At 36.8% G+C, this 27,079-nt stretch overlaps 1 protein-coding gene across 1 annotated transcript in view; it reads left to right on the top strand.

Moving 5' to 3' along the window:
- Positions 1-23,197, top strand: part of LOC135733638 (anosmin-1) — a 65,043-nt gene extending 41,846 nt beyond the window's left edge. Inside the window, exons 5-14 of the mRNA XM_065252419.2 lie at positions 823-1,007; positions 1,654-1,783; positions 4,504-4,709; positions 8,118-8,262; positions 8,493-8,630; positions 15,674-15,762; positions 18,342-18,513; positions 18,765-18,979; positions 22,262-22,400; positions 22,486-23,197. Of these exons, the coding sequence (XP_065108491.1) occupies positions 823-1,007; positions 1,654-1,783; positions 4,504-4,709; positions 8,118-8,262; positions 8,493-8,630; positions 15,674-15,762; positions 18,342-18,513; positions 18,765-18,979; positions 22,262-22,400; positions 22,486-22,535 (1,469 nt within the window). The 3' untranslated portion in view covers positions 22,536-23,197. The remainder of the gene's footprint in view (positions 1-822; positions 1,008-1,653; positions 1,784-4,503; positions 4,710-8,117; positions 8,263-8,492; positions 8,631-15,673; positions 15,763-18,341; positions 18,514-18,764; positions 18,980-22,261; positions 22,401-22,485) is intronic.
- The last annotated feature ends 3,882 nt before the right edge of the window (positions 23,198-27,079 follow it).

The following is a 27,079-nucleotide window of genomic DNA, read 5'->3' as shown; positions in this document are numbered from 1 at the left end:
GAGCAGAACGGTGAACTCTTCATCACAGCCGTAACCAATCACAGAGCAGAACGGTGAACTCTTCATCAGAGCCGTAACCAATCACAGCAGAACGGTGAACTCTTCATCGCCGCCGTAACCAATCACAGAGCAGAACGGTGAACTCTTCATCGCAGGCGTAACCAATCACAGAGCAGAACAGTAAACTCTTCATCAGAGCCGTAACCAATCACAAAGCAGAACGGTGAACCTTTAATCACAGCTGTAACCAATCACAGAGCAGAACGGTGAACTCCTTTCTCCCAAAGCTTTGTACTGAATAAATGTTTAATTTATGACATATGGAGGAGTTTATAATGGCTTTGAAGGTTAAATTGAAGAAAGCAGAATGTGGAGGCAGAAGTTTTTTTGTGGTTTCAGAGTCTGTTAATGTTTGAGCTACACATACAGCAGAAACACTGATTTTATTTATATTCTACATAACCAGAATGTCTGTTTTTTTCCCCACAGGGGAGTCAGCTGACATTGGCTTAACTTAGATCTTTCTTCTATACATTACATTAATGCTCACTAGTACGGTTTAATCTTAGCCGCTCTATTTTCCTATTTTTGTTGTCCTTTGATTTTTCTGCGCTTTCTCTGTTTTTTATGAATGTAAAGCTTCTTTGGAACTATTGAGCAATTATAAAAAGCACTAGATAAATAAAATTGAATTGAATTGTTTTTGACTTATTCTTCACACAGATCTCTGATTGAATTATTTTCTCTTTAAATTGAGTGCATACTGGCATCAGTTGAGCATTAGGACACATATGATGAAATAATTGTCTGTCTGTCTGTCAGGAGCTCCTCTGAAGCCCAGGAAGGAGTTGATGTTCCTGGAGCAGCCCTCAGGAGAACTTGAGATTCGCTGGTCATCTAGGTTCAATATCTCAGTAGAACCGGTTCTGTATGTTCTCCAGCGCCGGTGGAACTTTGGCATTCACCCCAGTGAAGATGATGGTACCGAGTGGCAGAATGTGGCACAGGTCAGTCATCATAATCATCATCATCATCACCTGCTAGTTCAACATAATACACAAGTAGATGAACTCATTTACAGAGAGTAGTAAATGCAGTGCTCATGACATGAGACACAAAAACAGAGAGTGATGATGATGTAAAAACATAACTTATGTAAGGGTCCCCTATAAAGCCCCTCATATTCTGTATACCTAACTTGCAATACTTAATAAATGTTTCATATTGACAGCAGTTCTTGTGTTGTTGTATGTAGCGTATAACCTTGATCCTCGATGAAAACACTGTTTTGTTTCACTGTGTATTAGCTGTACATGGTTGAAATGACAATAAAAGCCAGCTTGGCTTGTATTTCTCATCTTTATGTATTTCATCGTGTGGAGAATAATCAGCAAGCCATCTGTCCTTTCATGCTTTACTAACTGTGAGTCAGAATGAGCTACCATTGTACAAAATCCAGAAAGGATCTCCTTCTGTTCCTTCAAATGTCACCACGTGAAACACAAGGAGGATGCAGAAATGTCTCTCGCAACACCTCAGCTTTTAATAAGCGTCCTCTCTTTCAAGTTTTAAAATAGATCCGATTCCAAGCTCATATTCAGCCCTAAATGTACATGACCCCTAACCTCTGGTTGTGACCTTTTTGACCCTCAGATTGCCGAAGAGCGTGTCACATTGTCCGACATCAGACCGAGCAGGTGGTATCAGTTCCGTGTGGCAGCGGTCAACGTTCACGGCACCCGCGGGTTCACGGCTCCCAGTAAACACTTCCGCTCATCCAGAGGTGAGTCTCTTCATTGGTGGCCCGACATCCGATATCCCTCCACCGTTTACAGTAAAAACAGGTGGCACTTTTGATCTGTTTTAGTCAAGGACAGAACAGTCGAGGACGTTACGACTGCATTTTCTTCTTTCAGAAATGTTTGTTTTTGGCTGAACTATTCCTTTAATAAACCTTTTATTGCTCTTCGCTCATAGAGATTTACTTCTGCTGTTGAGATGAGAATAATAGTAGTAATAAGAGCACAATCTCTCACACATGTTGTATAAGTAACCTTGACTGGTGTGAGGCTGTAAAACAGCGTGTCAGGACTGTTTGCTTGCCAGGAGGAATGAGGTAAAGCCAGACTGTGTGAAATCTATGCCATCATTGAGAAGCTCATATGGTGAGAACAAATGAGATCTCCACTGACTGTATGCGTTTCATTATAGCTCTGTTCCATTACACAGTCACCTCACTACGTAGACAACATGGTAGAGCACTTAAGATCACTTCTCATGAGACAACATCACATGTTTTCTTCACTGAGAAGTAGGCTGCAAAAACTAATCGGTAATAATCGATGACGAAACAAATTTCATTATTGATTAGTTGGTCTGTGACGTCACACGCTTCCACACAACGCCGTCAGACAGCGGACACACGTCTGCTTCAAACAGCGTGAGATGTGAACTTATAATTAAAGTCAGACACTTTTTCTTCATACAACCCAATGCAATCTGCACGGTTATCAGGCACATCTCCGTTACCAGCTTGGTTGAACGCAAAGCAGCGTTGCCAGGTCCTCGGTCTTTTGGCTCTAAATTGTGCTACCATTTCTGCAGGTTGATGTTTTTCTCTGAGTTAGAGATTGAAGGATTTGGTTCATTAGTTGTTGGTATTTGGGCTTTGAATAATCATTGGGATTCAGCTGTCGTTTGAAGCATCGTTCCTTGTTATTATCATACATAGACTTACGTTGATCATGCTTTTTAACAAAATAAGCAAAAAACATACAGTGCAATGTATATCCATCATTCTAAATATATAAAATTTTTATTTTACAGAATTGAAACGCTGAATTTTAAAACTGTGCATGTGCGCAGAACTACGAGCTTTAAGACCCTGGGGAATCCCTGTGCGAAGTGACGTAAGAGGGAACTTGCGCATGAATTAAATATCTTGAAAATAAACAACAGATAACTAAATCATTATAACAAAATCAGTCTTCCGATGCAATATATGTTATTTACAGCAATAATCTGACATGAAATCGATTTGCACAGATTAATTAGTACTTCACCTCCCATGTGACATCATCAACTATATTGTTGAACCAACATGGTTCAAACGACGAATGTGCGACAAAGTTACTATGCTTTTTCAGCCGCGAGTTGCGTCGTTGTTCGGGAAATGCACCCCTGGACTGTTTTCATATTGAAATCCCATTGGATAGCACATTAAATGACATCATAACCCTGAAATGTACCCCATTCATTTAACCGTTTGGTGTTCTCAAAGACAGCAGGATATTTAGAGGAACAACGGTCAGGATCTCAGCCATCATTGTACAACAGAAACATAATAAGAAAGGAACTAAAGTCAGTTTTTCATTTCATGCTGGCACGATTACTGTGATGAAAACAGGATATCCTTCAGCACAGCTAGATTATTTTTTAATTATGTGTCGGTTAAATTGTTACCAGTGTATTGTTGGTGTATTGTGCAATGTTCTCTTCTGTCCTGTCATGTCATTTTAAATCACGTTAAGCCCGCTAAACACTAAGCCGATGGTCGTTTTGAGCATCATCTGACTTCATTTCTCTTCATTTCTTTCTAATTGGCTGTTCAGCAACGCCAACCAGTGCACAAGAAAGTGACAAAGCAACCAAATGATGAAGTCAAGACGGAATGCACAGAACGTTAAAAAAATATTTGCATCTCATTTAAATACATGAAAAGATCATAAGACATTACAGAAATATCATGAATCCGTCTGTGGTGAATCCCTGCGGTCAATAGCTCTTCCTATTTCCAGTTTTGAGTAATGAACACCAACTACTGCTTTTTCAGAAAGTCATCTTACAGTCTTATCAGTTACTCGTCCGCCGTTTGTTTGGTGTGTCAGGGCAACTTTGGACCCAGATGCAACCTCATAGTAGAGGTCTTCACAGGTCCACTTAGATCCAGAAACCTGAGGTCCGACTCAAGACCAGAGTGGATTCAGGTCTAAAAGTTTTACGTGTACCTAGGACACGGGTCGGTATAATATTAGTGGCATAGGGTCTTGGGTTATTAAAAATAATTGCACTTTTGAATGCACAAAGAGGTTAGTGGTGTCATCGTCAGATAACAAATGAAAATAAATGGAGCAGCGGGCCAAATTGGTTGCGAGGCCACTGGGGTTGCTTTCTGTCTTACATTCAAGGTTCAGTCGTGTTCAAAAAATTGCCATGGGGTTGGATCGGACTCGGGTCAGGTCTTTATTTAAAAAAAAAATTTATGCACATCGGGTTCGGATAAAAAGTGTTTTGGGTCATTTTGGGTCGGGTACTTTTCTTTGGACTCAAGAAGACCTCTAACTCATAGTCTGCACTATTTCATTGTTCTGGCATTGGTTTGGTGTGTGTTTATCTGTTGTTAAATGTTCTCGCTGGTCTAATGATCTCTTTCAGCTGATTCAGTGTGGATTATGTATCTGTATGTTTAGTTTCTGATGATGTCAAATGTTGTGTTGTGATCAGACCCATCTCCTCCTCCAACTCCATCTGGACTGAGATTAACTAACATCACCGTGAACCAAGATGGCCTGACGACGGTCCGACTGAACTGGACTCTTCCTGTAGAGTCTGACATCCCTGTCCACCACTTCAAAGTCTTCTGGAGTTGGAGCGTTCCTGGAAAGTCATCAGTGCCGTCTAAAAGAAAGAGAAGAAAGACCACAGATGGGGTAAATGTGGTTTTCTAATGTTTGCTAATGTGTGGCCGGTGGCTGTTATGAGGACAAACTGATCCACCGATCCAACACAGCAAATCACAACCAGAGACATAAACACACACAGAGAGATGTCTGATGTAAACTGCTGTGTATCTGCCATTTGTGAAACAGACAATGGAAGATTTTTGCTCAAAATTTTCCTACATGAGCAGTAAGTGTCTGGACACACAATATCTATTAGTATTTTTTTCTGTCTTTAACAACATAGAAAAGTCACCAAACTATAAATGAATGAAATATAAAAATATTGCAGTAGTTATACTTTAATTCACAGAATCGGTGCCATTTGCTTGTAGTAGATTTGTTTTTCTTTTTTAAGGGCCAGATTTACTAATAGCAAACCATCATTTTGTCGTTAAATAACAACTGTCAAGATTTACTAAAGACGCGCAGTGGATTATTAGCGCTGTAAAGGTGTGATCTAGTTATTTTTGTGACTGATCTTACTGCATATGCATTTCTAGGAGTTTCCATTTCAGACGCAAAATTTATGGGAGGAGAATATTTAAATTATTTGCGCAACGTAATTTAGGAATGTTTGCGAATGTGATTTTACTGATTTTGCAACATTATTAAACGCAGAAAAAAGCTTGTCTTAACTCATTTTGCGATTGAAATAGCTGCAATTGTTGCTGATAAGAGTGACATCAAAGATCAGAGAGCGCGTGGTACAAGGCAAAGGATTTTTTAACATGGAAGTTTATTAATAATGCCAGAGGAACATATTATTCAGGAATATTGTTTGCCAAGCCATGTTATTTATTATTTGCTGAAGGAAATGAAAGAGGAGTCACTAGGAGAAGTCACACAATAGCAGGTGTTTTAAAAGTCTTCATCTTTTTGTCCTCTGGTTCTCTCAGTGTCCTATGGCTTCATTAGCTGTGATGTCTGCAGTGTTGAGCTCAATCTCATCAGGTGTTAGTAGATCACCTGCACCTCATCAGCTCTATTTGTGATCCTGAACTCATTTGTGCTGCTTTTAGTAGATTGTTGGTCATTATGGAAATCAGCTGTTGCGTCTGTGTTATTTAATTTGTGCCTTATTAGTAAATAACCCACAGATATTATCACTCCCATCTGCGCTTTCTTGGAATTGTGCTCTTGCCCCATTTAGTAAATCTGGCCCTAAATCTAATAATACACATATTTTAATTTTGGTCAATCTCAGGTAACTAGTTTTTAGTTAACTATTTTTAACCTGGTTTCTTAATGGAGGATGGAGGCATTTTGGTAACTTGGACTGAGTTTTTAGCATAGCTTTAGTAAATACATGGAATATAGCTGAATTAGATGCTGAGCAAATCTCGTGAAATGATTTACCAAAATGTTTTATTTTGAAATAACATCAAAGAAATAATATAGGTAACATGACTGAACATTAAGATTGTCATAGCATCAATATCATAAAATATACAGAAAAGATACTTCCTCAAAAATGAAAATGACTTCTCTTGAAAATGACTAAAATGTGCATTTTATCTAAAATATTATGATGTATAAATATTTAAAGCAAAGATGGGATATGAAACAATACAAAAATGCAAAAAATAAAGATATCTAAAGAACTGTATGCTTTATATTTAAAGGTAAAGTATAGAGAGGATAAATGCAGTTTTTTCTACATAGTAAATTATATAATTTAAATTTGGTGTTAGATTAACATGCGGGACACTTTGCTTAATAAAATGTATTTTAGAGTTCGTTTTATACATATAATGTCCTGGCTGGGAACAGAAATGTCGCCGCTTCGGTGGAATGGCCCATATAGACAATTTATTGTGTGCTAAACTCATTTCTGGAAAGGTTTGTAGATTATGAGGCATAAATGTGTCCAGACTGCACATTATTTTGATATTTATCTGTAGGTCAGATTTAACACAATGATTGTGTTTTGGCAAAGGTGTTTTTTCCCATCACCTGTGAGCACTGTGAGCTGCTGTAGAAAGTTCTGGCAGTGTTTTATTTCATAAACCACACAGCAGGAACCCATGAAAGCATCTACTACTGATCAATTTAACATAATGACTTCATGTAGTTGAGAAGGTTGTTGACAGCGACACGTGCACTTTCAAACCAAACCCAAAGTGAAGGTGTTCATAAACTCTCAGACACACGATCTGTCTGTTGACACATAGACCGCTGGTTTTCACTTCATCACCTCAGGGTTTACTTTAGTAACCTGCAGAGGCTGGAATGTCAAAACTAGCTGGAGTAATACTAACTAAATCAAATCAATGGCACGCTGCTGGAGGAATGTGCTTTAGATAGAAACTCAAAAAAACAGAAGCTGGGTGCCTGATATCATGAGTTCATGTGATGAGAAGACATGTGTTTCCAATGCGTTTATCTGACATTGATTTTGAACTTTAGCTGAGACTCTGAAGTCTGATCCTAATTTGATTTAAAAAGTCTTTATGTCTACAAAAAAACAAACTGAAACATTGAACGTGTTTTAAAAATAATAATAAGATATTGTTGGTTTTAACCGTATATGCTGTGAAACACCTTAAGAAGTTATGAAAATATTAGAAATGCACTAATATGAAATCTTCCACCGATACCAATAGCCGATTACTCAGACTAATATCTGCCCATACCGATAGTTTGGTGGTTATATTAACTTGCATTAACTAAATTCTAAATATATATTTTTAGTGATTAAACAAGTGATGTTTCCTTACATTTTCTATACGCAGAGGTCAAATTCATTCAATTTTTCTGTTTTCTTTCGATTGACAGAATATACTGGCCATGACCATCACCGATAGTATGAAAAGTTCATTTTATTGGCCGATACCGATTATAGACTGAAATATTGTTGCATCTCTAGAAAATATATAATGAATTAAATTTATAGCAATCACTTCACACTTACTATATTTATTTTAAAAAAATTGTTATAGGGAAACCTTTTTTATCCTGTTAATACTTTTGAAAAAGTTTTTAATCAAGTTAATTCAAACATAGTTCTAGTATTTTTAGATAAAATGAACATTTTAAACATCTATTCTAGTCTTACTTAATATAATTAGACTTTATTTTTAACATGAATATAGCTTAGAAGCTGGCATGGCGTTTAAAAGAAAAGAATTATAGAAAGAAACTAATTGTGTGAAAAAATTGCTTTTAATGACCAATACCGATTATTGGCCGATACATCGGTGCATCTCTTGAAAATATAAAATGAATTAAATTTGTAGCAATCATTTCACACTTACTATATTTATAAAAACATTCATTTTGTTTCAGAAATAAAGTGCTGAAGTATAAATACAAACGTGCAGATGATTCCGATTTAACAGCTAATTGAATGTGATATTAAAATTCAGTGTTTGATTCTTTTCTCTATCTTTATTTCAGGCTGAACACTCGGTTGAACTCGATGGACTTCTGGCCAATCACAGTTATAATGTAGAGATTCAGGCGGTGACTTACTGGGGTCAAATACGACTGAAGAGCCCTAAAGCATCCATCAGCTTCAGCCCACAGGACCACAACCGCTCCAGTACGATCACATTAAACGTCATCATCTCATTACTTACACACTTAGAAATATCATCGCAATATGTTTCATTTTTTCATCAAATGGTCATAAATGTATAATAATAATAATAGATTACACAGCTGTAGTGGAGCTTTAGGATGCGTGTGTTAAATATTTACTACAGACAGACAAACTAAAGCAATGAGAATGGGATCGATGAAACTAATGTTTAGTTTATTGTGTTTGTGTAGATCCTGTGTCTAAGGGGAGGAAGATTCCCGGTCTCAGTTCTGTTTTGGGAAAGAGAGTCGCAAGTGCTCTGGAGGTCGGCACACCTTATTATCAAGATGGACAACTACAGCTACGTATCTACTGGAAGAAGCGTGCAGGTAATAAAAAAAAATGAACCTGTAAAAACAGTACACACATGTGCGGTGAACATATATTAAATATACATTTGTATTAATTCCTATGGCATTTAAGTAAGGGATAAGGTTGAGCCGGCTGGTGGTATAAAGGACGTGAAGCAGAATAAAAAAATTTGGAATATTGTCACTGGCCAATCAGGATGAAGAACTCCAAGAGCTGTTTAATAATCATTAATACTCACTTTATTCAGTCTGCTGACATGTTGATTCCAAAACGAGACTTTAAGGGATGGACGTCCAGAGCGTGCACTTTAAACTTATTGGCCCTTATTTATCATTCTTGCGTAGAAACGGGCGTATATGTTGGCGTAAGATTATGCTTACACTCGTCTCTCCGCCTGATTTATGAAGCTGTGCGTACCTCTGAAATTCAGGTGTACGCAATATCTGCCCTTCATAAATGCGGCGGCTGAAAACAATCGTCATTAGAATAACACGCCCATATAAATTCAAGTCTCCACCTCCCCCACGCCCTCATTTTACGACATTGACACATGGAAGACGGCAAAGCCGAGAAACCAGGGAAGTGGAAAGAAACAAAATTGTTTTATTTGGGAGTTTAAAGAGCGGGATTAAAAACACATTAATAATTGCATGACGTTTTGTAAAATTTTTATTATTATTTTTATTATTAATGACGCTTAATTGATATTTAGAAGAATAATTATTTATTATTATTATTTAATGTTGCCTACATCTAAATTATATGTCTGCTTAATGGTTCGGTTAAGTTTTTTTTAAATAATATTTTAAAATGATGTAGTAACTTTTGTAGTGTGTTTTTCTGTATTTACATACAGTTGTTTGTTAGCTAAGATCCAGTTTGATACGGAGCTCCGGATATAATTCAAATTAACAATTTGTTTCCAAGACTTCCACATGTTTTACTAGACTAATTCATAATTTGAAGTAATAATAATTGTAATAGTAATTACGAAATATTATAATAATTAATTCCAAGGAACAAACTGTTGAATATTGGGAACGAATTTTATATTTATGGCCATACTTTAAACTAAATAAGAAAAAGAAGTGTCCATATGTAGCATAAAAGATAATTCGTGGCCATGATTTTGTCCGCATGTCATCATGATCGGATTTATGGCTCCATTCAACACAAGCATTTTACCTTACCTATTCATGTGTAGCTATTTATTTATCATCGAATGGTATGTAACTAGCTTACCTTTTATTGCATTACCATGTTTTCGTAGCACATCCTTGTGCTTTCTTACAATGTGCCGCTTCAAATTCCAGGATGAATATTTGCTAACTCTTTACAGTCTCTCCGCAATTCCTTTCAATGTTTTCTTCCTGTCCAATCTTAACTTTGATTTTTACTTTACATTTATGTAGAAGGCTTGAATTCCATAACTTATTGCTAGACGTTTTTACAGATTCTCGAATTAGCAAATTATTAAAGGGCGTTCTGGGTTCAACGAGCGGTGCTGAGCGAGCGGACTTTTTAGAAAGGCGCTTTGATGGTAATATTACCGCACCGCTCAAGGCTCCGCTCCGATCCGCTCACATGCTTTGCCCTGAAACGTCAGGTAAAGCGCCCAGGCTCTCAACTGAAGGAATACATATGCCTACAAATAAAATGCTTCGGTAAAGTCTCACAAATTAAACATTGAAGTACATGTTGCATAAAAATAAACACTGAAGTTTATAATTAGGCTACTATGTTTTTGTTTTTCTACAGTGGGTCATAATATATCATATATTTTCGTTTGTCAGTGCGTTTTGGGGTGTTAGGAAGTGTTTGCGCATTTCTGCACTAACTCAAAATGTGCGTACACCACCTCCTGAGCAGGCGTATTGATAAATCTCAAAGTCACCGTGGTTTTGGGTGTACGCCAGGTGTACGCTGGAAATTTGGTGTACGTACTTTTGATAAATGAGGGCCATTGTGTTGTATTAGGATGCTGCTCATTCAGCCATCAAACACAGAAAATACATCATTTTAAAGATTTCCACAGGACAAAGAACCTCAGAAATTATGAATTGTTAAAATGAGAATTGAATTGAATATTGTTGTGTGCATGCTTACTTTTCTTTAAAACCGCAATATAGTCCTATAGCTATATCTCCAATTCATACAGATTACAAAAAATGCAAGGCATGAATATGTTAAAATAAAAAAAAACTTTCTCCTGTAAGTTTTTAAAGCACATTGAGCTAAATCAACAGAAGCAGGATTTATTTCTAAGCAAGTAACATTTGTACACAACTTTGGGGATTTTAACTCTAACATTACTTGCACAACCATCTTTCATGTAAATAGCTTGTTATCAAGTCAATCACGTTATTAAATAAATGTTTATGTCTTGAATAAACATAACAGAGCAAATACATGTGACAAACTCTTATGATCTATACAAACTAGAAATGTATACTTATAAAATATTGTATTGTTGTGTTATATTGGTGTTTTAAAGAAAAGTAAACATGCTTAGGCCTACAACAATTAGCCATTAGCCAAGAGGTTAATATCCAAAACAGATATTATGTACACAATGTGCTATTCTCATCTCAAATGAGGTCATAAGTCCCTTCTCATTTTAAAAATCCATGATTTCTGATGTTCTTTGTCCTGTGGAAATTTGTAAAATGATTTATTTCTGAATGAGGAGCATCCTGCCCTTACGAAAATTAACCATGGTTTTACTACAGTTAAAATGAAAAATAAAAACATGGTTACTACACTTTTAACACCAAAAACATGGTTCATTTCCGTAAGGGTGATACAAAACAATAACTTTAAAGCGCACGCTCTGGATGTCCATCCCTCACAGCCTCAGTTTGGAATCAACACGACTGAATAAGGCGAATATCATCTAATGTTTCTAGAAATCAAACATATTATGTTGTAGAACACATTTAGATACACAAACATTGATCCTTAATGTGTTTATGTGTTGAAGTTTATTTTTAAAAGAGCTTTATGTGATTTGACAGGGCAGTGAAAATCCTGCTGGTCTCACATTCATGTAATCAATGGTGAATTACTGTGGCACTTTCACAATCTGTGATGCATAAAGCCCAGTGTGATCCTGCTGGTTTGTGGTGGCTCGTGCTGGTTTTTGATTGGCTCTGTTGATTGAGGAGTTTTGACTGGGTCTGTTACAGTCGTCTATGTCAGAGATGTAATCTCACTTCTGTTCTTCATCTTAAAGAAACGCTTCATTCAAAAGAACATGTAGTCATCGTGTACTCACACGTATGTTTTTAATTCTCCTCGCGCTCATGAGCGTGCACTTTATTCCCCTTGAGTCCAACATCAGCTGTGTGAGAAAGAGACCAGAAGTTACGTCATTATTGAAACAACATGATCGCCAATGAATGATGACAGTGAATGTTCATATTTAAACATCTTTCAAAACACCACACCTTACCTGACCCAACATCATCCAGCACACTGGAGCTTATAAAGTCCAGATTCAACCCTGACGATAACTCTCAACCAAACATGATCATAAAGTTTATAAACCTGAATTACTGGCTCAGTATTCATGTATTGTTCTGTGGTTTAGCATATTTTAATCTGATTTTCATTCTTGTTACTAATCGCTAATCTGCATGCACAGAATTGTGGGATATCATTGAAGCACCCATGTAACAAACAAACCTGTTAGATGGCACAGCTAGACAGACCTTCTTCTCCAATATTATAAATAACAACATAAACCACACTCGCACTCTTTTTGCTACTGTAGAGAGACTAACAAACCCCCAAATTCAAGTTCCTAGTGAAATGCTCTCTGACAACAAATGCAATGAGTTTGCTAAGTTTTTCTCTGAGAAGATCAGTAATATCAGAATGGCAATCAATACGACCTCAAATTGTACTGTGGTCAGTCAGATATCATTGCAACAACCTCAGAAATTAGCCATTCTCTCAGAATTTGACATAATTGATATAAAAACCTTGGAAGAAACAGTACAACATCTTAAAGCATCAACTTGCAGCCTTGACACTCTCCCCACATCTTTTCTAAAAAAGGTGCTTAACTGCTTAGAAACTGACCTCTTAAAAATAGTAAACACCTCTCTGATCACAGGCACTTTTCCAGAGTCATTAAAAACAGCAGTTGTTAAGCCTCTCCTAAAAAAGAGTAACCTAGACAAAACCATACTTAGCAACTACAGACCTATCTCAAATCTTCCGTTTATAAGCAAGATCGTTGAAAAGGTTGTTTTCAATCAGCTGAACAAATTCTTAAACTCAAATGGCTATCTGGACAACTTTCAATCTGGTTTCCGTCAGCATCACAGCACAGAGACAGTGCTCATAAAGATAATAAATGATATTCGCTTAAACTCTGATTCAGGTAAAATATCAGTGCTGGTGCTACTAGATCTTAGTGCTGCCTTTGACACAGTAGATCACACCATACTCTTACATAGACTGGAAAACTGGGTAGGGCTCTCTGGGATTGTTCTCAAATGGTTTAAAACATACCTACAAGGAAGAGGTTACTATGTGAACATAGGTAACCATAAATCTGAGTGGACATCCATGACATGTGGAGTCCCACAGGGTTCAATTCTTGCACCGCTTCTGTTTAATTTGTATATGCTCCCACTTGGTCAAATAATGAAAAAGAACCAAATTGCTTACCACAGCTATGCAGATGACACCCAGATATACTTAGCCCTGTCACCTAATGACTACAGCCCCATTGACTCTCTATGTAAATGCATTGATGAAATTAACTGTTGGATGCGTCAAAACTTCCTCCAGTTAAACAAAGACAAAACCGAAGTCATTGTATTTGGAAATAAAGATGAAACTCTCAAAGTTAACACATACCTTGACTCTAGGGGTCTAAAGACACAAAATAAAGTCAGAAATCTTGGTGTAATTTTAGAGTCTGACCTTAATTTCATTAGTCACGTGAAAGCGATAAGCAAATCAGCTTACTACCATCTCAGAAATATTGCCAGAATTAGCTGTTTTGTCTCAAGACAGGACTTAGAGAAACTTGTTCATGCTTTCATCACCAGCAGGGTGGATTACTGCAATGGACTCCTTACGGGGATCCCCAAAAAGAACATTAGACAGCTGCAGCTCATACAGAACGCTGCTGCCAGAATTCTGACCAGAACCAAAAAATCTGAGCACATCACTCCAGTCCTCAGGTCCTTACACTGGCTTCCTGTTACATTTAGAATAGATTTTAAAGTATTGTTACTCGTTTATAAATCACTTCATGGCTTAGGACCCAAATACATGACAGATATGCTAACTGAATATAAACCTAACAGATTACTCAGATCATTAGGATCCGGTCAGTTAGAAATACCAAGGGTTCACTCAAAACAAGGTGCGTCAGCATTTAGCTTTTATGCCACCTCTAGCTGGAATCAACTTCCAGAAGAGATCAGATGTGCTTCAACAGTAAACACTTTTAAATCTAGATTAAAAACACATCTGTTTAACTCTGCATTTACAGAATGAGCACTGTGTTGCTTCACACTGACTGCACCTTTAACTCAAGTCACTTTTACTCCTGTTTTATTCTTTTTAACATTTTAAACTGTTTTATTAAAATCACATTTATTTTCTTTAATTGTTATTTTAAATTCTCATGTATCTTTGTCTTTATTGTGATCTTATCGTGTAAATCTTATTTTTACTTTTTCTTTTTTATATATTGTTTTCTCATTTCTGTGTAAAGCACTTTGAATGACCTCTGTGTATGAAATGTGCTATACAAATAAACTTGCCTTGCCTAGATGAATCTTAAAGCTCCCATAACACACACTGTTTCTGCTCAATCTTAAGTACCTATAGAGTAGTATTACATCCTTTATATCTCTCAAGAGACTTCTCCATCAGATTTATAAAAGACGGATCAGCTCTAGCAAATGTTCCTGGAAAAGCACAAAATCCCAGAGGCATCCAGCGGGAAGAGCGAGTCACAAGCAAGCAACACACACAAAACATTATCCCACTATCTCTGGTTAACTTATGATTCACTACATGTTTGTGTCGTTTGCCAACAAACACAGACATTTGATGCAGTTTTACTTACCGCCTGTGACTCATGACCCGGTTGGGACCGCCCCATTTCAACAAAATCCAGCATTAAACAAACACATGCAAAACTCTGCTGCAACTCCGGATAAGTAAACTATATCCATTGTTTCCATAATGCTAGCTTACTTAGAAAGCTGAACAAGACTTTCTTCTCCTTACACCAAAAAACACACTTCTTCTTTCATGCCATTTTTGAGTCTTGATATAAAACAAAGCTAATGAGTGTCCTCGTTATTCTCGCTCTCACTCTGATTGACAGGTGGGGGTGCTTTTCCAGGGGAATTGCCCATAAAAGGAATATGGGGTCACTGATATGTAACAGGTACCCAGGCTCAATAAAACTTTCCGAAATGAAAAGAGGAGGTGTGAGTTTTGCCCAGAAATACTGCTTTATTGACACTTTGCATTTGTTTAGAATGAGGATTACAACTCTTAAACTGTGTTAGTAAGTCAGATGTATGAAATAGCATTAATTTCCCCTCCCTTTAATATTGCATGAATGCCAGCCTGTATGTGCCCTGAGAAGTCAGCATGTTTAGGTTCAGCTCTTTGTTTATTCTACACAGTATAGTTTCCTCCTTCTCTCCGGCTGCAATTCCTTTCTTCTTCTTCCAGAAGTGTTTCCAGGCTCGTGAGCTTTCGAGTCGGAGTCTTCAAAGGCTCTTTTATCTCTCTGACCGCAGTCGTGTCTCTCTGATCAGCCAGCGTAACTTAATTATTAATTTGAAAAGTTTCATTTCACGTCCAAGCGGCACAGCGTGATGAATAATAAACTCACAGCGCCGCATAAACACCACTGATTAACAGATCTACTGTATAATAACACACAGACACACTCCAGCTCTATGCCCGTACCGTAAGACAGGATCCAAAAGGAGAAGTTTGTCATGAAAATATCTGTAAATTATGCTGTTTAATAGAGTCCAGGTCTTGAGTGTTTGTTCATGTTTGATTTTTACAGATTCATTTGTGAAGCGTTATCACGTTCAATGGACGCCTGAACACTGCAGTCACAACCAGAGCAGAGAAACCCAGAAATCCATCACTCAGGTAGATTGTTAACCTTCATCAGTCATACACCAAATCCTACAAATCCTCCATGTGTCTTTAACGTTCACCGCTGTATAAGCCAAGATCCTCTGGCTCTGTAAAGTCTTTAAAGAGTTATTCCTCATCATTACTGCAAGCAAATTAGGGAGTGTTGTTTCAAACGATGTGGTGAAAATGTGGTCCGATGCCTAATAAAACACATGCGTTAAAACAACATTTCCAGGAAGCAGATTAAATTCATCAGACCGTCCGCTGGAGCTCGGAGCGTCCACACGTTCATTACTGCTTCACTAGACGACTGGGAAACACAAGAGATTCCAGAGGCGTTCCTCTATACTTCACTCCTAATGTCTCCGTACGCTTGTCAAAGTTTGGATGCTTTTATACTTCTTCACGCTTTACTTCAAATGACATTCTTTAAATTACACAAAATATGAGGTTGCTAGGGTGTTTCGGGTGGTGACCTAAATCTATGATATTCTGTCAGTCTGAGGACATCACAGCCCAAATTCTGTTCACAGATCTCATGTTTAATGTGGGCATTAGCAATCATGTCTGTCTGTTCACTAAGTGGACAATAAAACACACAAACATTACAAAAAAACACAAAGTCACAGAGCACTTGGACCAGTAAGCAACACCTTAGCATCATTTTCTTTTATAAAATGTGAACGTCTAGATGTAGTTGAACTCCTCCAGGTCACATGACTTGTTGGTATGGCTGGAATGGCAGTATATTCCTTCACTGTGAAATAACAGATTTTCTATTCTGTGTATTTGCGTAATGTAAATAACATGTTAGACTGAGGCTGCGTCTGAAATCTCATTTAAATCTACTCATCATCCGTTAAAACAGTAGATACTATAGTATCAACAACCCATTCTCACCAAAAAGCGTACAAATGACACGCAGTGTGATTATCGTGCAATAGATACGCCAAATTCCGATTTTGCGTGCATATGATACGCCAGTCCTTCCCATTCACTTATATGGCGAATCGTTTCGTGTCGTTTTATTTATTGTTTTCTCATTTGTTTTCTGTTTTTTTTTACCATTTTCGCTTGGGTTTAGGGTTAGAACAACTTTTTGTTATATAAAAATGACACCCTAACCCAAACCCCAACTCTAACCCCAACTCCAAGCGACCATGGCTTAAATATAGACAAAAACATTGAGAAACCTGTATATTAAATAACCTGCTTAAACAAATCGGAAATCTAACCCTAAACCCAAGCGAAAATGGTTTAAAAAACAGAAAACAAATGAGAAAACAATAAATAAAACGACACGAAACGATTCGCCATATAAGTGAATGGAAAAGACTGGCGTATCATATGCATGCAAAATCGGAATTTGGCGTATCTATTGCACGATAATCACACTGCGTGTCATTTGTACACATCTTGGTGAGAACGGGTAGCGTATCAAATATAGATAGTATGAATGAATTCAGACGTACTACATCCACCATGTTGATACATCACATGACATACATCGTCATAACAAGTTAGTCGTTAACTGGAATAAGATTAAACTAGCGCAATTTAACCACAACGGACAGCTGTTTATCAATGTGTTTGCATTTCAATAGAGACGTGTTTCTGTTTCTGGACATTTTTTAATAAAACAACATATCTAAAGATCTCAAATCCTATACAGGTTTTTCCCTATCTGATTTGTGCATATTCATACTTTTTAATGTATGCATAAATACAAAATACAATGCATACAGTATCTTCAATAGCCTACAAAGTAAATAACTAGTTTAAAAACAAGATTCTACCTATTAAGACTTATCTTTTGTCATCTTTAGTGCATTTTTACTTTATTACTAACTAATTATATTTTTAAAACTGTGGTGAGCATTTAGGTAATATGTGAATGGCAAATTTTTATATTTCAAAAACAAACATAAAGCTGAAAAAAATACTATACAGTACTGTGCTAAAGTCTTAGGCCACCATGCTAGAATTAGATTTGTTGTTTTTGCAATGTTATAGTGATCATATATATAATTGTTTCTCAGTCCCTTTAATAGAATTAATCTAGAAAATACAGGAAATGTGTATATAGTATTAAAAACTGTATAAAAATGTAAACTGATGTGTCAAGTTTTTAGGGTAAACTCTTCTTGAGCAATAGCAGAAAACTGCAGGATCTTTTAAACCCTAATAAAATGAAATCCTAATTTATAATTTTAAAGAAATTAGTCTTTTTACTTCATTCTGCTCAAAAACGCTCAAGATGTGTTTAGTGCCAAGAGAGGTCACACTAAACACTGACAATGCCTAAAGAAGACATTTACTGAAAATTTAAATGTTTATTTTTGTACATATTTTCTGTTTGTATCTTAGATACAAATAGATTGAAAAATAAATATGGATGGACATTAAAACTTCTAAAACAACAAGTCTGGTGGTGGTGGCCTAAGACTTTTGCACAGTACTGTATATACCGTGAAATATACCGTAACTGTGAAATAAAATGACTCATTCCGTGAAATGGATTTTTGGTCGTACCGCCCACCCCTATCTGTTGGCATTTCTGTGAGTGTTTGATAAATGTGTTTTTCTCACAGGAGAACTACATCAATCTTCCCAACCTGCTCTTCTCCTGTAAGTACAGAGTCACAGTCCACACGCTGAACGCTAAGAGACGATCCAAAGACGAGAGCATCAGTTTCCTGACACCCTCCTGTGCTACGCTCCAGAGCAAAAGCCACAAACCCATCGCTTGTCCCGGAGACACGAGTAAGCCAAACTTCACATCTCATGTTCTGATCAGACACTTGTGATTGATTTCAAAGCCTTTTGTGTTTTGATCAACTGACATCATCGCATTTGTATTCTGGATTGAATCTAAAACTCAATCATTGTGCCAAAATAAATGTTTTGCTATACACGCACGATCACTTGGCATCAGCATCTCCCATTACAGTGACATTTCATGTTTCACTTTCTCTTGTTTTGACATCATGATTTTCTGTTTTTTATCCCTTTAGCACCATCGAAGGTTTTAGCTAAACCTGTAAACCTGACTGCGGCCTTCACCTTCCACGGTGGCAACGTTACAGCTCATTTTCTTTGGAGGGTGTCCCGTCCCCAGACTCATCAACCAATCACAGGTTTCCAGGTCACGTGGGCAGAGGTTACTACAGAGAGCCGACAGGACGGACTGCCCAATAGCATCATTTCTCAGTCTCAGATTCTGCCGCCTGTAAGTCTCACAACATCTGAATGTGTAACACAGTTGTTTTAAACAAAATTATGCTGCATTTTTTGACTACATTTAAATTTCCTGTTGGTATTAAATGGTTTCAGTCATATCTGTCTGATAGGAGTTTCTCTGTTCACCTTGGTGAATTTAGCTCCTCTGTTGCTCCTCTAACTTGTGGTGTCCCTCAAGGGTCCATATTGGGCCCAATTTGATTTTCGCTATATATGCTACCAGTAGGAGCCATCCTTAGGTCAGCCAATGTTAAACTGTCTCAGAGATTTAAAAATATGGTTAGAATAAAACTTTCTATGCCTCAATGAAAGTAAGACTGAGGTGGTTGTGTTAAATTATTTGGGTGACTGGTGTTGTGCTGGTGTTGATGTACTTGGTGATTCACATTTTCGTCCATTTACAAAGAACCTTGGGGGTGATTTTTGATAGTGTTTTTAAATTTGAGAAACAGATAAGTTCTGTTGTAAAATCTGATTTCTTTCAATTGAGATTGCTGGCCAAAGTTAAGCCTTACTTGGCACAAAAACAGTTTGAGAAAGTAATCCATACTTTTATAACGTATCGATTGGATTACTGTAATGCACTTTATGTTGGTTTAGATCAGTCATCTCTTGCAGTTGTTTAAAAATGCAGTGACTCGGCTTTTAACCAGGACAAAGAAAGGGAGCATATTTCCCCCAGTTTTGGCTTCGCTGCATTGGCTTCTGGTTTGTTTTAGTATTGAATTTACAATTTACTGATTGTGTTTAAGATTTTAAAGGGTAAGGCACCTTCTTATTTATCAGAGCTGCTACATGTCCACACTCTGGCTAGATCATTGAGGTCATTTAATCAGATCCTTTTTGATGTTCCACAGTCTAGGTGTAAGAATAGAGGAGACTGCGCATTTTCAGTAGCAGAGCCTTAATTATGGAATGGTTTACCATTTCATATAAAAACGCTTGAGTGTTTTAAGAGTTTGCTCAAGACATATTTTTATTCTTTGGCTTTTAATGTGGATTGAGTGTCGAGATATTTTGACAGTGTTGTTATGTGTTAGCTGATGTGAGTTGATGTGAATATGTGCAGTACTTGACTCTGTGAAGCAGAGTTTTGGCAACTCTGCAATTTTTTCAAATTCCCAGTTTATTCCAATTTATTCCTATTAATGCCCATATATTTCAATTAATTTCCATATAATCCTGTTAATTCCTTTATATTCCCATTAATTCACATATTTTCTTGTTAATTCCCATATATTTCAATTAATTCCCATATATCCCTGTTACTTAACATATTCCATTTAATTCACTTATTTTCTTATTAATTCCCATATATCTCAATTAATTGCATATATTCCTATTAATTCACATATTTTCTTGTTAATTCCCATTCCTGTTAATTCCCATATATTCCTGTTAATTCCAGTTAATTCCCATATTTTCCTGTTAATTTCCATATATTCCCGTTAATTCCCATATATTCCTATTAATTCACATATTTTCTTGTTAATTCCCATTCCTGTTAATTCACATATATTCCTGTTAATTCCAGTTAATTCCCATATTTTCCTGTTTATTTCCATATATTCCCGTTAATTCCCATATATTCCTGTTAATTCACATATTTTCTTGTAAATTCCCATTCCTGTTAATTCCCATATTTTCCTGTTAATTTCCATTATTCCCGTTAATTCCCATACATTTCTGTTAATTCCCATGGGTAGTTTCCAGCCTTGAAAATTCCTGGAATTTTCCAATACTAATAATCACAGCCCAAGACTTTGAAATATGATCCTGTTCCCACAAAGTTTAGTCAGCATAACTAGAACTCACTTGAGATTCACTTTACATCATATAAAACTGCGGTGCTTGCACAAATCAGATCCCTGATGCAGCACCCTGTGTAGTGTCTGATTCAAATGTGACCCTGTACCACAAAACCAGTCATAAAGGCCATTTTTTTATTAAGATTTATACATCACCTGAAAGCTGAATAAATAAGCTGACATATTTGGATGAGATACAACTACTTGAAAATCTGGAATCTGAGTGTGCAAAAAAATTGTAATATTGAGAAATCCAAATGGTCCTTTAAATGTCCAAATGATGTCCTTAGCAACACACATTACTAATGATTAATACATTTTTATATATTTATGGTAAGTACACAATATGGAACATGATCTTTATTTAATATCCTAATGATTTTTGGCATAAAATAATAATTTGATAAATAAAATGATAATTTTGACCCATACAATGGTAGGGCTGTATTTTATATACGAGTAATCGCAATTACGCTTTGACAGCCCTAGCTTTTGGCTATTGCTTCAAATATACCCATGCTACTTATGACCAGGGGTTTTGTGGTCCAGGGTCAGATATGATATAAATTTGATCTAATCAGATTCACAGACTGACTAGTCCACTAGTTTTCTCTGAGGATATACTGTTTGAGGATCAACTCCAGTCACTCTAGGAATTCTTCAGTTTACACAAATCCATTTAAAGACACAAAGTAACTTAGAGCAGTTTTAGTTTTTCTTCATCAGTCAGACACCACACACGACACTAAGGAGTCCTAAGACACTCATATATTGAAGCGAGCGTGTGTTACTACACAAACACATGAGCATCATCATTGACCTGAGCAGCTGAGCTCGGTGTTGTCCAGCGTTTGCTCTCAGGATCTTCACTGATGCTATTGTGAGTATTAGAGGTATTAATGTAATCTCCCTGCTGTCTGTGATGAAATCTGGAGCTGGTCTCCACTCATACATCAGCGCTGTCAAAGACACAGGAGAAGTCGTCCATCACAAACACTCCTCCAAGAACAGACTGTCCTCACACTCCATTTACAACAGCAGAAACCAAAATCACATTATGATGTTTTTCTATTTACATCTTTGCGACTAGCGGCTGAACCTCCAATCAGACTGAGATAAATCAGACTCGCGGAGTCCAGCCAGATCATTTCCTTACTCATCTCCTGTGAGAGGATATTAAAGCCTGTTTGCTTAATGTTAGTCAGCGTCATCATTATCAGATTGGATTCATTTATTATTTCTGTGACATGTTTATAAATGCCTCTGTGATTATTCAGTAAAACTGCACCACGCACGTCCAATGAACTAATAACAAACACGAAGTAAAAATGATGAAAGACGCCTGTCAGAACATCTGCTGAAGATCTTCCATCATCTCCTTTAATTACATATTTTGCTGAGCAGGTCAGTGGTTGGAATGCAGTAAGACTGATTCTGTGCTTTTGTTTTGTGATTTTGTTCAGGATCATAATTTCCTGGTGGTGTCAAACCTCAGAGCAGCATCACTTTACAGATTAGAGGTTCAGGTGATTACTACAGCAGGTGAAGGACCTGCAACCATGAAGATCTTCCAGACACCCGAACCACCACAACTTCAACAGAGTACGCTAACGTAACGTGTTACTCATTTATAAATCATTGAATGATTCTTCTCAGATTTATTTACAGATGTTTTTATTCCTCACAGAAGCTCGACATAAGCAGAACCATCCGAGATCTGCAGCGGAGAAACATTAAAGATCTCACGTCATGTCACGCATCAAAACTTTACATGGATGTTTTATCATGGAGACAACACTGTAAAGATCTCAGCTTCATTCATTTAGAAATCATCTCAGACAGTTGGGTTGCTTTGTGAATTTCTTCTCTTAAACGCTGTACAGGATGAAGTTAAACGTCACGATGATTCAGTGATTTGTGTGACTCTTGTTGGAGTCGTACAGGAACTGAATTTGGAGAATTGAGATTGATGTAAAACAAACTGATTCTTACAACCTCATTTCAATTGAACCACTGTTATGATTTCTGTTTCAGACAAATGATTGTTTGCTTTCTCCCAGTTTCTTTCATTTCAGGTTTGTTGTTTGGTATGAAAGCGTTAGCAAAGATTAACAGTTGTGTTTATTAATACTCAATGAAATGATGTAAAGTCTATACTGTATGTTCTCCACTAGAGATATTTGTTGTGGTGCAGTCAGTGAATGTTGATATTTATTTATGTGTGTGTATTTCAACACTTCATTTGTTTGTATTTGTGTGTTTATTTGTTTGTTCTTCTGCATTGGCAGGTCAGTGTTTTTTCTTGTAAAAACATAATGTAAAAACATGAATTGTACATATAGTCTTGTGTTGTTACCTGTACATACTTTTAAGTAATAAAATAATCCCCACCTCTTTTAGTTTTGTGTTTCTCTGTTGTAGTTTATATAGAAAGTTTTCTTTTATTTCATTTTATTTCTTGGGCCAGATTTACTAACAGCTCATGCCAGTGCAAACCATCATTTTGTATATGTTTATATGTAATATATTTATGCAATTTGACATATATAAAGTGACTTTCAATGCATTGCCAGCAACAGTTCCTGGGTTCGAAATGCAATGCTCTACCACTGAGCTATACAGGAACGCATTGTCATTTAATAACGACTAATAGGGACACACAGTGAATAATAAGTGCTGAAAAGGTGTGGTCTAGTGCAACGCGACTTACTAATGCTTGTGTGTGTGATATTACTGGTATTTGCACCATTATTTAATGCCAAAAAAAACCTTAAAAAGAGTCTTCAATCATTTTGCGTTTCAAATGGCTGAAATTGTTGCTGATAGAAGAGGCATCACAGCGAGCTTTGTTCAAAGCGGAGGTTTGATTTTTTTGGGCCAACTTGGTAAGAAGTGCGTCTGCATCATGTGTCGGAGCACCGTCCTCTACACCATCGGCTCCGATAGCAGAGGATTGTTTTAACATTTATTCGTTTATTTGCTATGCCTGAGGAACAAAATGTTCAAAAATATTGTTTGCCAATTCATGTTATTTTTTTGGAGTCACTAGGACATAGTCCTAAGTCGCACAATAGCAGGTGTTTCAAAACATCTTGTAAACCTTCATGTTTTTGTCCTCCAGTTCTTTTCAGTGTCTTATGACTTCGTTAGTTGAGATTTCACACCCTGAATTTTCAGCTGAGATGTCTGTGGGGCTGAACTCAAGCACATCAGGTGTTAGTAGATCACCTGCACCTTATCAGCTCTGATTATTTCTGACCCTGAACTACCAGCATTTTTTTTAAATATTGGGCTCTTGCACTTATTTGCCCCGTTTATTAAATCAGGCCCCTTGTTTTTAGTTCTTGTGTCTTTTATTCCATTGCATCTCCCATAATCCCTTTAAAATTGTATTAAAGCATGTAATTCCTATTTTTTAATTTAGCTTTCCTTTGAAATGCAATTTCAGATCGTACAGTTTGTTTTTTATTTGAATTGTTCAGATATTACAGACGGACTGGAGAGTGTTTCTGGTTAGACTCAAGAAACTTCATCTGTTTATAATGAAGAACAGAGCATCAGACGTATAGCTGCTCTGTTTCATCTCTAGCACACACACACACACACACACACACACACACACACACACACACACACACACACACACACACACACACACACACACACACACACACACACACACACACATATGCATATATAAACAGTTGCATATATTAAAATAATACAAATAATCACTATAGGAATAATAAAACCATCCTGTTTTGATTCCAGTCATTGAATCTGTTTGAGAGATGCAGTGGTATACGATGAGCAGATTTTATTATAAATGTAAAGTTCAGAAAGCTTATTGGATTTTTGATGAGGTTCTTCATGTGTTTCTCTCTTTTCACTCGTGTTTATTTATTAATGTTGTGCACATTGACCTCTATTTATCTCTAAACTGCTGTGGGATTGAAAGAATGTAAGTGAAACCACACAAACACAAACACAATAACTAATAACACAATCTATCTCACCGCTGTGTCTTAAAACCTCCGGCCGGCCAGAGAAATTCTCTCAAGTATCATTTAAGAAGTATGAAAGCTATAAAAACACAGAATAAATGATCAAAATAATCCTCTTGACTTAAAGAGCTTTGCTCGTGATATCATCACAGGCACAGTTCTAGAACAAATATTCATAAAGAGAAAAATTCAAATCAGCTTTTGTCATATGAACAGAAAACTTCAAAATTAATGGAGAAGAGAGTCGTCGTCCATAAACATTGACTGAATGAAAAATACCTGCTGGGTTTATATGGACTGAGGTCTCACTGAACTGTTTATGTGTGAGATAAACCATGAAGGTCTTTGTGAAACAAATCACACCTGATGACAGAAATGAACCAGAGCTTGAAGCAAAAGTGATGGTGATGTTTTCTAACCCTTCATACATTTTATAACATCCTGTTCTAGGTCTGTTTGGAGTCTCCACAGATGATGAAATATTGAACAGGCGGATGATTAAATTGGCCTGAAGCATTAAAATCTCTTATCACACGGCACATACGCTCCTGATTTATTTCCTTTCATATACAGTATAGGGGAGAGTGAGCCAGTGGGTAAGTTAACCCACCCACCCCCTGTATCTAAGCAACCATACAGATTTCTAACCACGTGACCACAAATCCAGGAAGCAAACATCATTTCTATTTCTATTCATTTATTTCTGTGGTGAAGAGAAGTGCATGTTAAAGAGATGAAGATGTTTTTTATCCTCTCAAAGTAAAGTTTATACAGGTCAGGTATAATGGCTTTTATGTCAAAGCAGATTTATCCAGACCTAAATATTTAAATCATACACATTGATGATAGGCTCATGTATAAAGATTAGTCTGAATGACTTAACTAGGCAGTTTTCAATGGTGGCTGAACCAAATGCTGTAGGTAAACTCAACCAGCGGTTCAACATACCCCACCATTAGGCACTGAAACCACAGAATAAAACAAATTCATTTTTAAACATTTTAGAAAACGTGTCATGCCAAGACGTTACAATTTTCATTCATTTCATTTTATGCATTTGGCATAAAAAAGTTATGTTTAAAATGACTATGTTCAGGTTTAGTCTAAACAAGTCAGTGGGTCAGTTTACCCATTCACACTGATCAACTTGCAAGTTAAACCACGAGAGCATTTTTAAAAGCCACATTTTTATTAAGGCATTCTTATAATTTTATTTGACATGAGACATCCGTAAATAAATGTTGATGTTTTTGTTTGACTCATGCAGAGACGTGTGAAAATTGTTTCATCTTACCTCACTTTCCTCTATTTCTGATGAGTTTTTCTCACTTAAGTCTTGAGAAACTTGATGTAGATGGTGACTGCAGGTCTTTAGGGTCATTGTGTCAAATTAAAACAGCTTAGATTTGATGACCCTACAGGTCAGAGGTCAATAAGGCCTTCAGTGAAATGCTTGCTTGTGTTTGAAGAGTTTCCCTTGAGAGCACATTATCATCTAAACGTCTTTAACCAAACCCTCCCAAAAAAACTTCCTCTTCTAGTTGGAAACATTGCAGGTATGTAAACATTTCATGCTTATTAGAGTTAATCTTCCCTAAAATCATTTATCAAAGGCAAATAAACCAGTTCTGTTCTCATGCAAGAATTTGAATAACATTCACGTTGAATGTGCCAGATGACTGAAATATTGCCATCATTTACTCCTCATTCTGTTCCAGATTCACATTGTGAGATTAAAGTACAATTGTCCTACTGTTAGAAACAGCTTGTGCTTGTTTCTCAGAGCAAAATGGAAGTCAAGAAATTAGGAAAGGATCCAGAAGAATGGTGGTGTATCGAGTTACACGGATGCTCTGTAATCACAGGGCAGGACGAGCGCGGAAGCTTAAATTCGGGTCAGAGGTCATCTTACCTCTAAGGGTTCGAGCTCTGCTGCCGGTACACGAGCCGGTCGGTCGCGGGGTCGACTTCTGCTCAGATCCACACCAGAGACGTAATCAGTTTTGTCACGGAGAGTTTTCTTCCTTTACTCGCTGAATTAGAAAGAGAAGTGCTTAAATAAAACAAGATGGAAATTCTTTGGAAGAGCCGCTCACTCGCTGACTTTCTTCTTAAAATCAATCAGAGAAACTTTACACAAGTCTGTGATCATGTTAAACATCCATCCATACTAACAAACCTTCAGGTAGCTACAGACAAGTTAACAGTTTAACTAGCAACATACGTATCACTTTTATCTTTAGAATATTTCTTCCCCATGACAGTGATCTGATCTGA

Source organism: Paramisgurnus dabryanus, chromosome 15 (assembly GCF_030506205.2).
Source record: "Paramisgurnus dabryanus chromosome 15, PD_genome_1.1, whole genome shotgun sequence".
Taxonomy (NCBI): Eukaryota; Metazoa; Chordata; class Actinopteri; order Cypriniformes; family Cobitidae; genus Paramisgurnus; species Paramisgurnus dabryanus.
The sequence above is the reverse complement of the archived record's forward strand: the minus strand, read 5'-3'. Positions and strand labels throughout refer to the sequence as shown.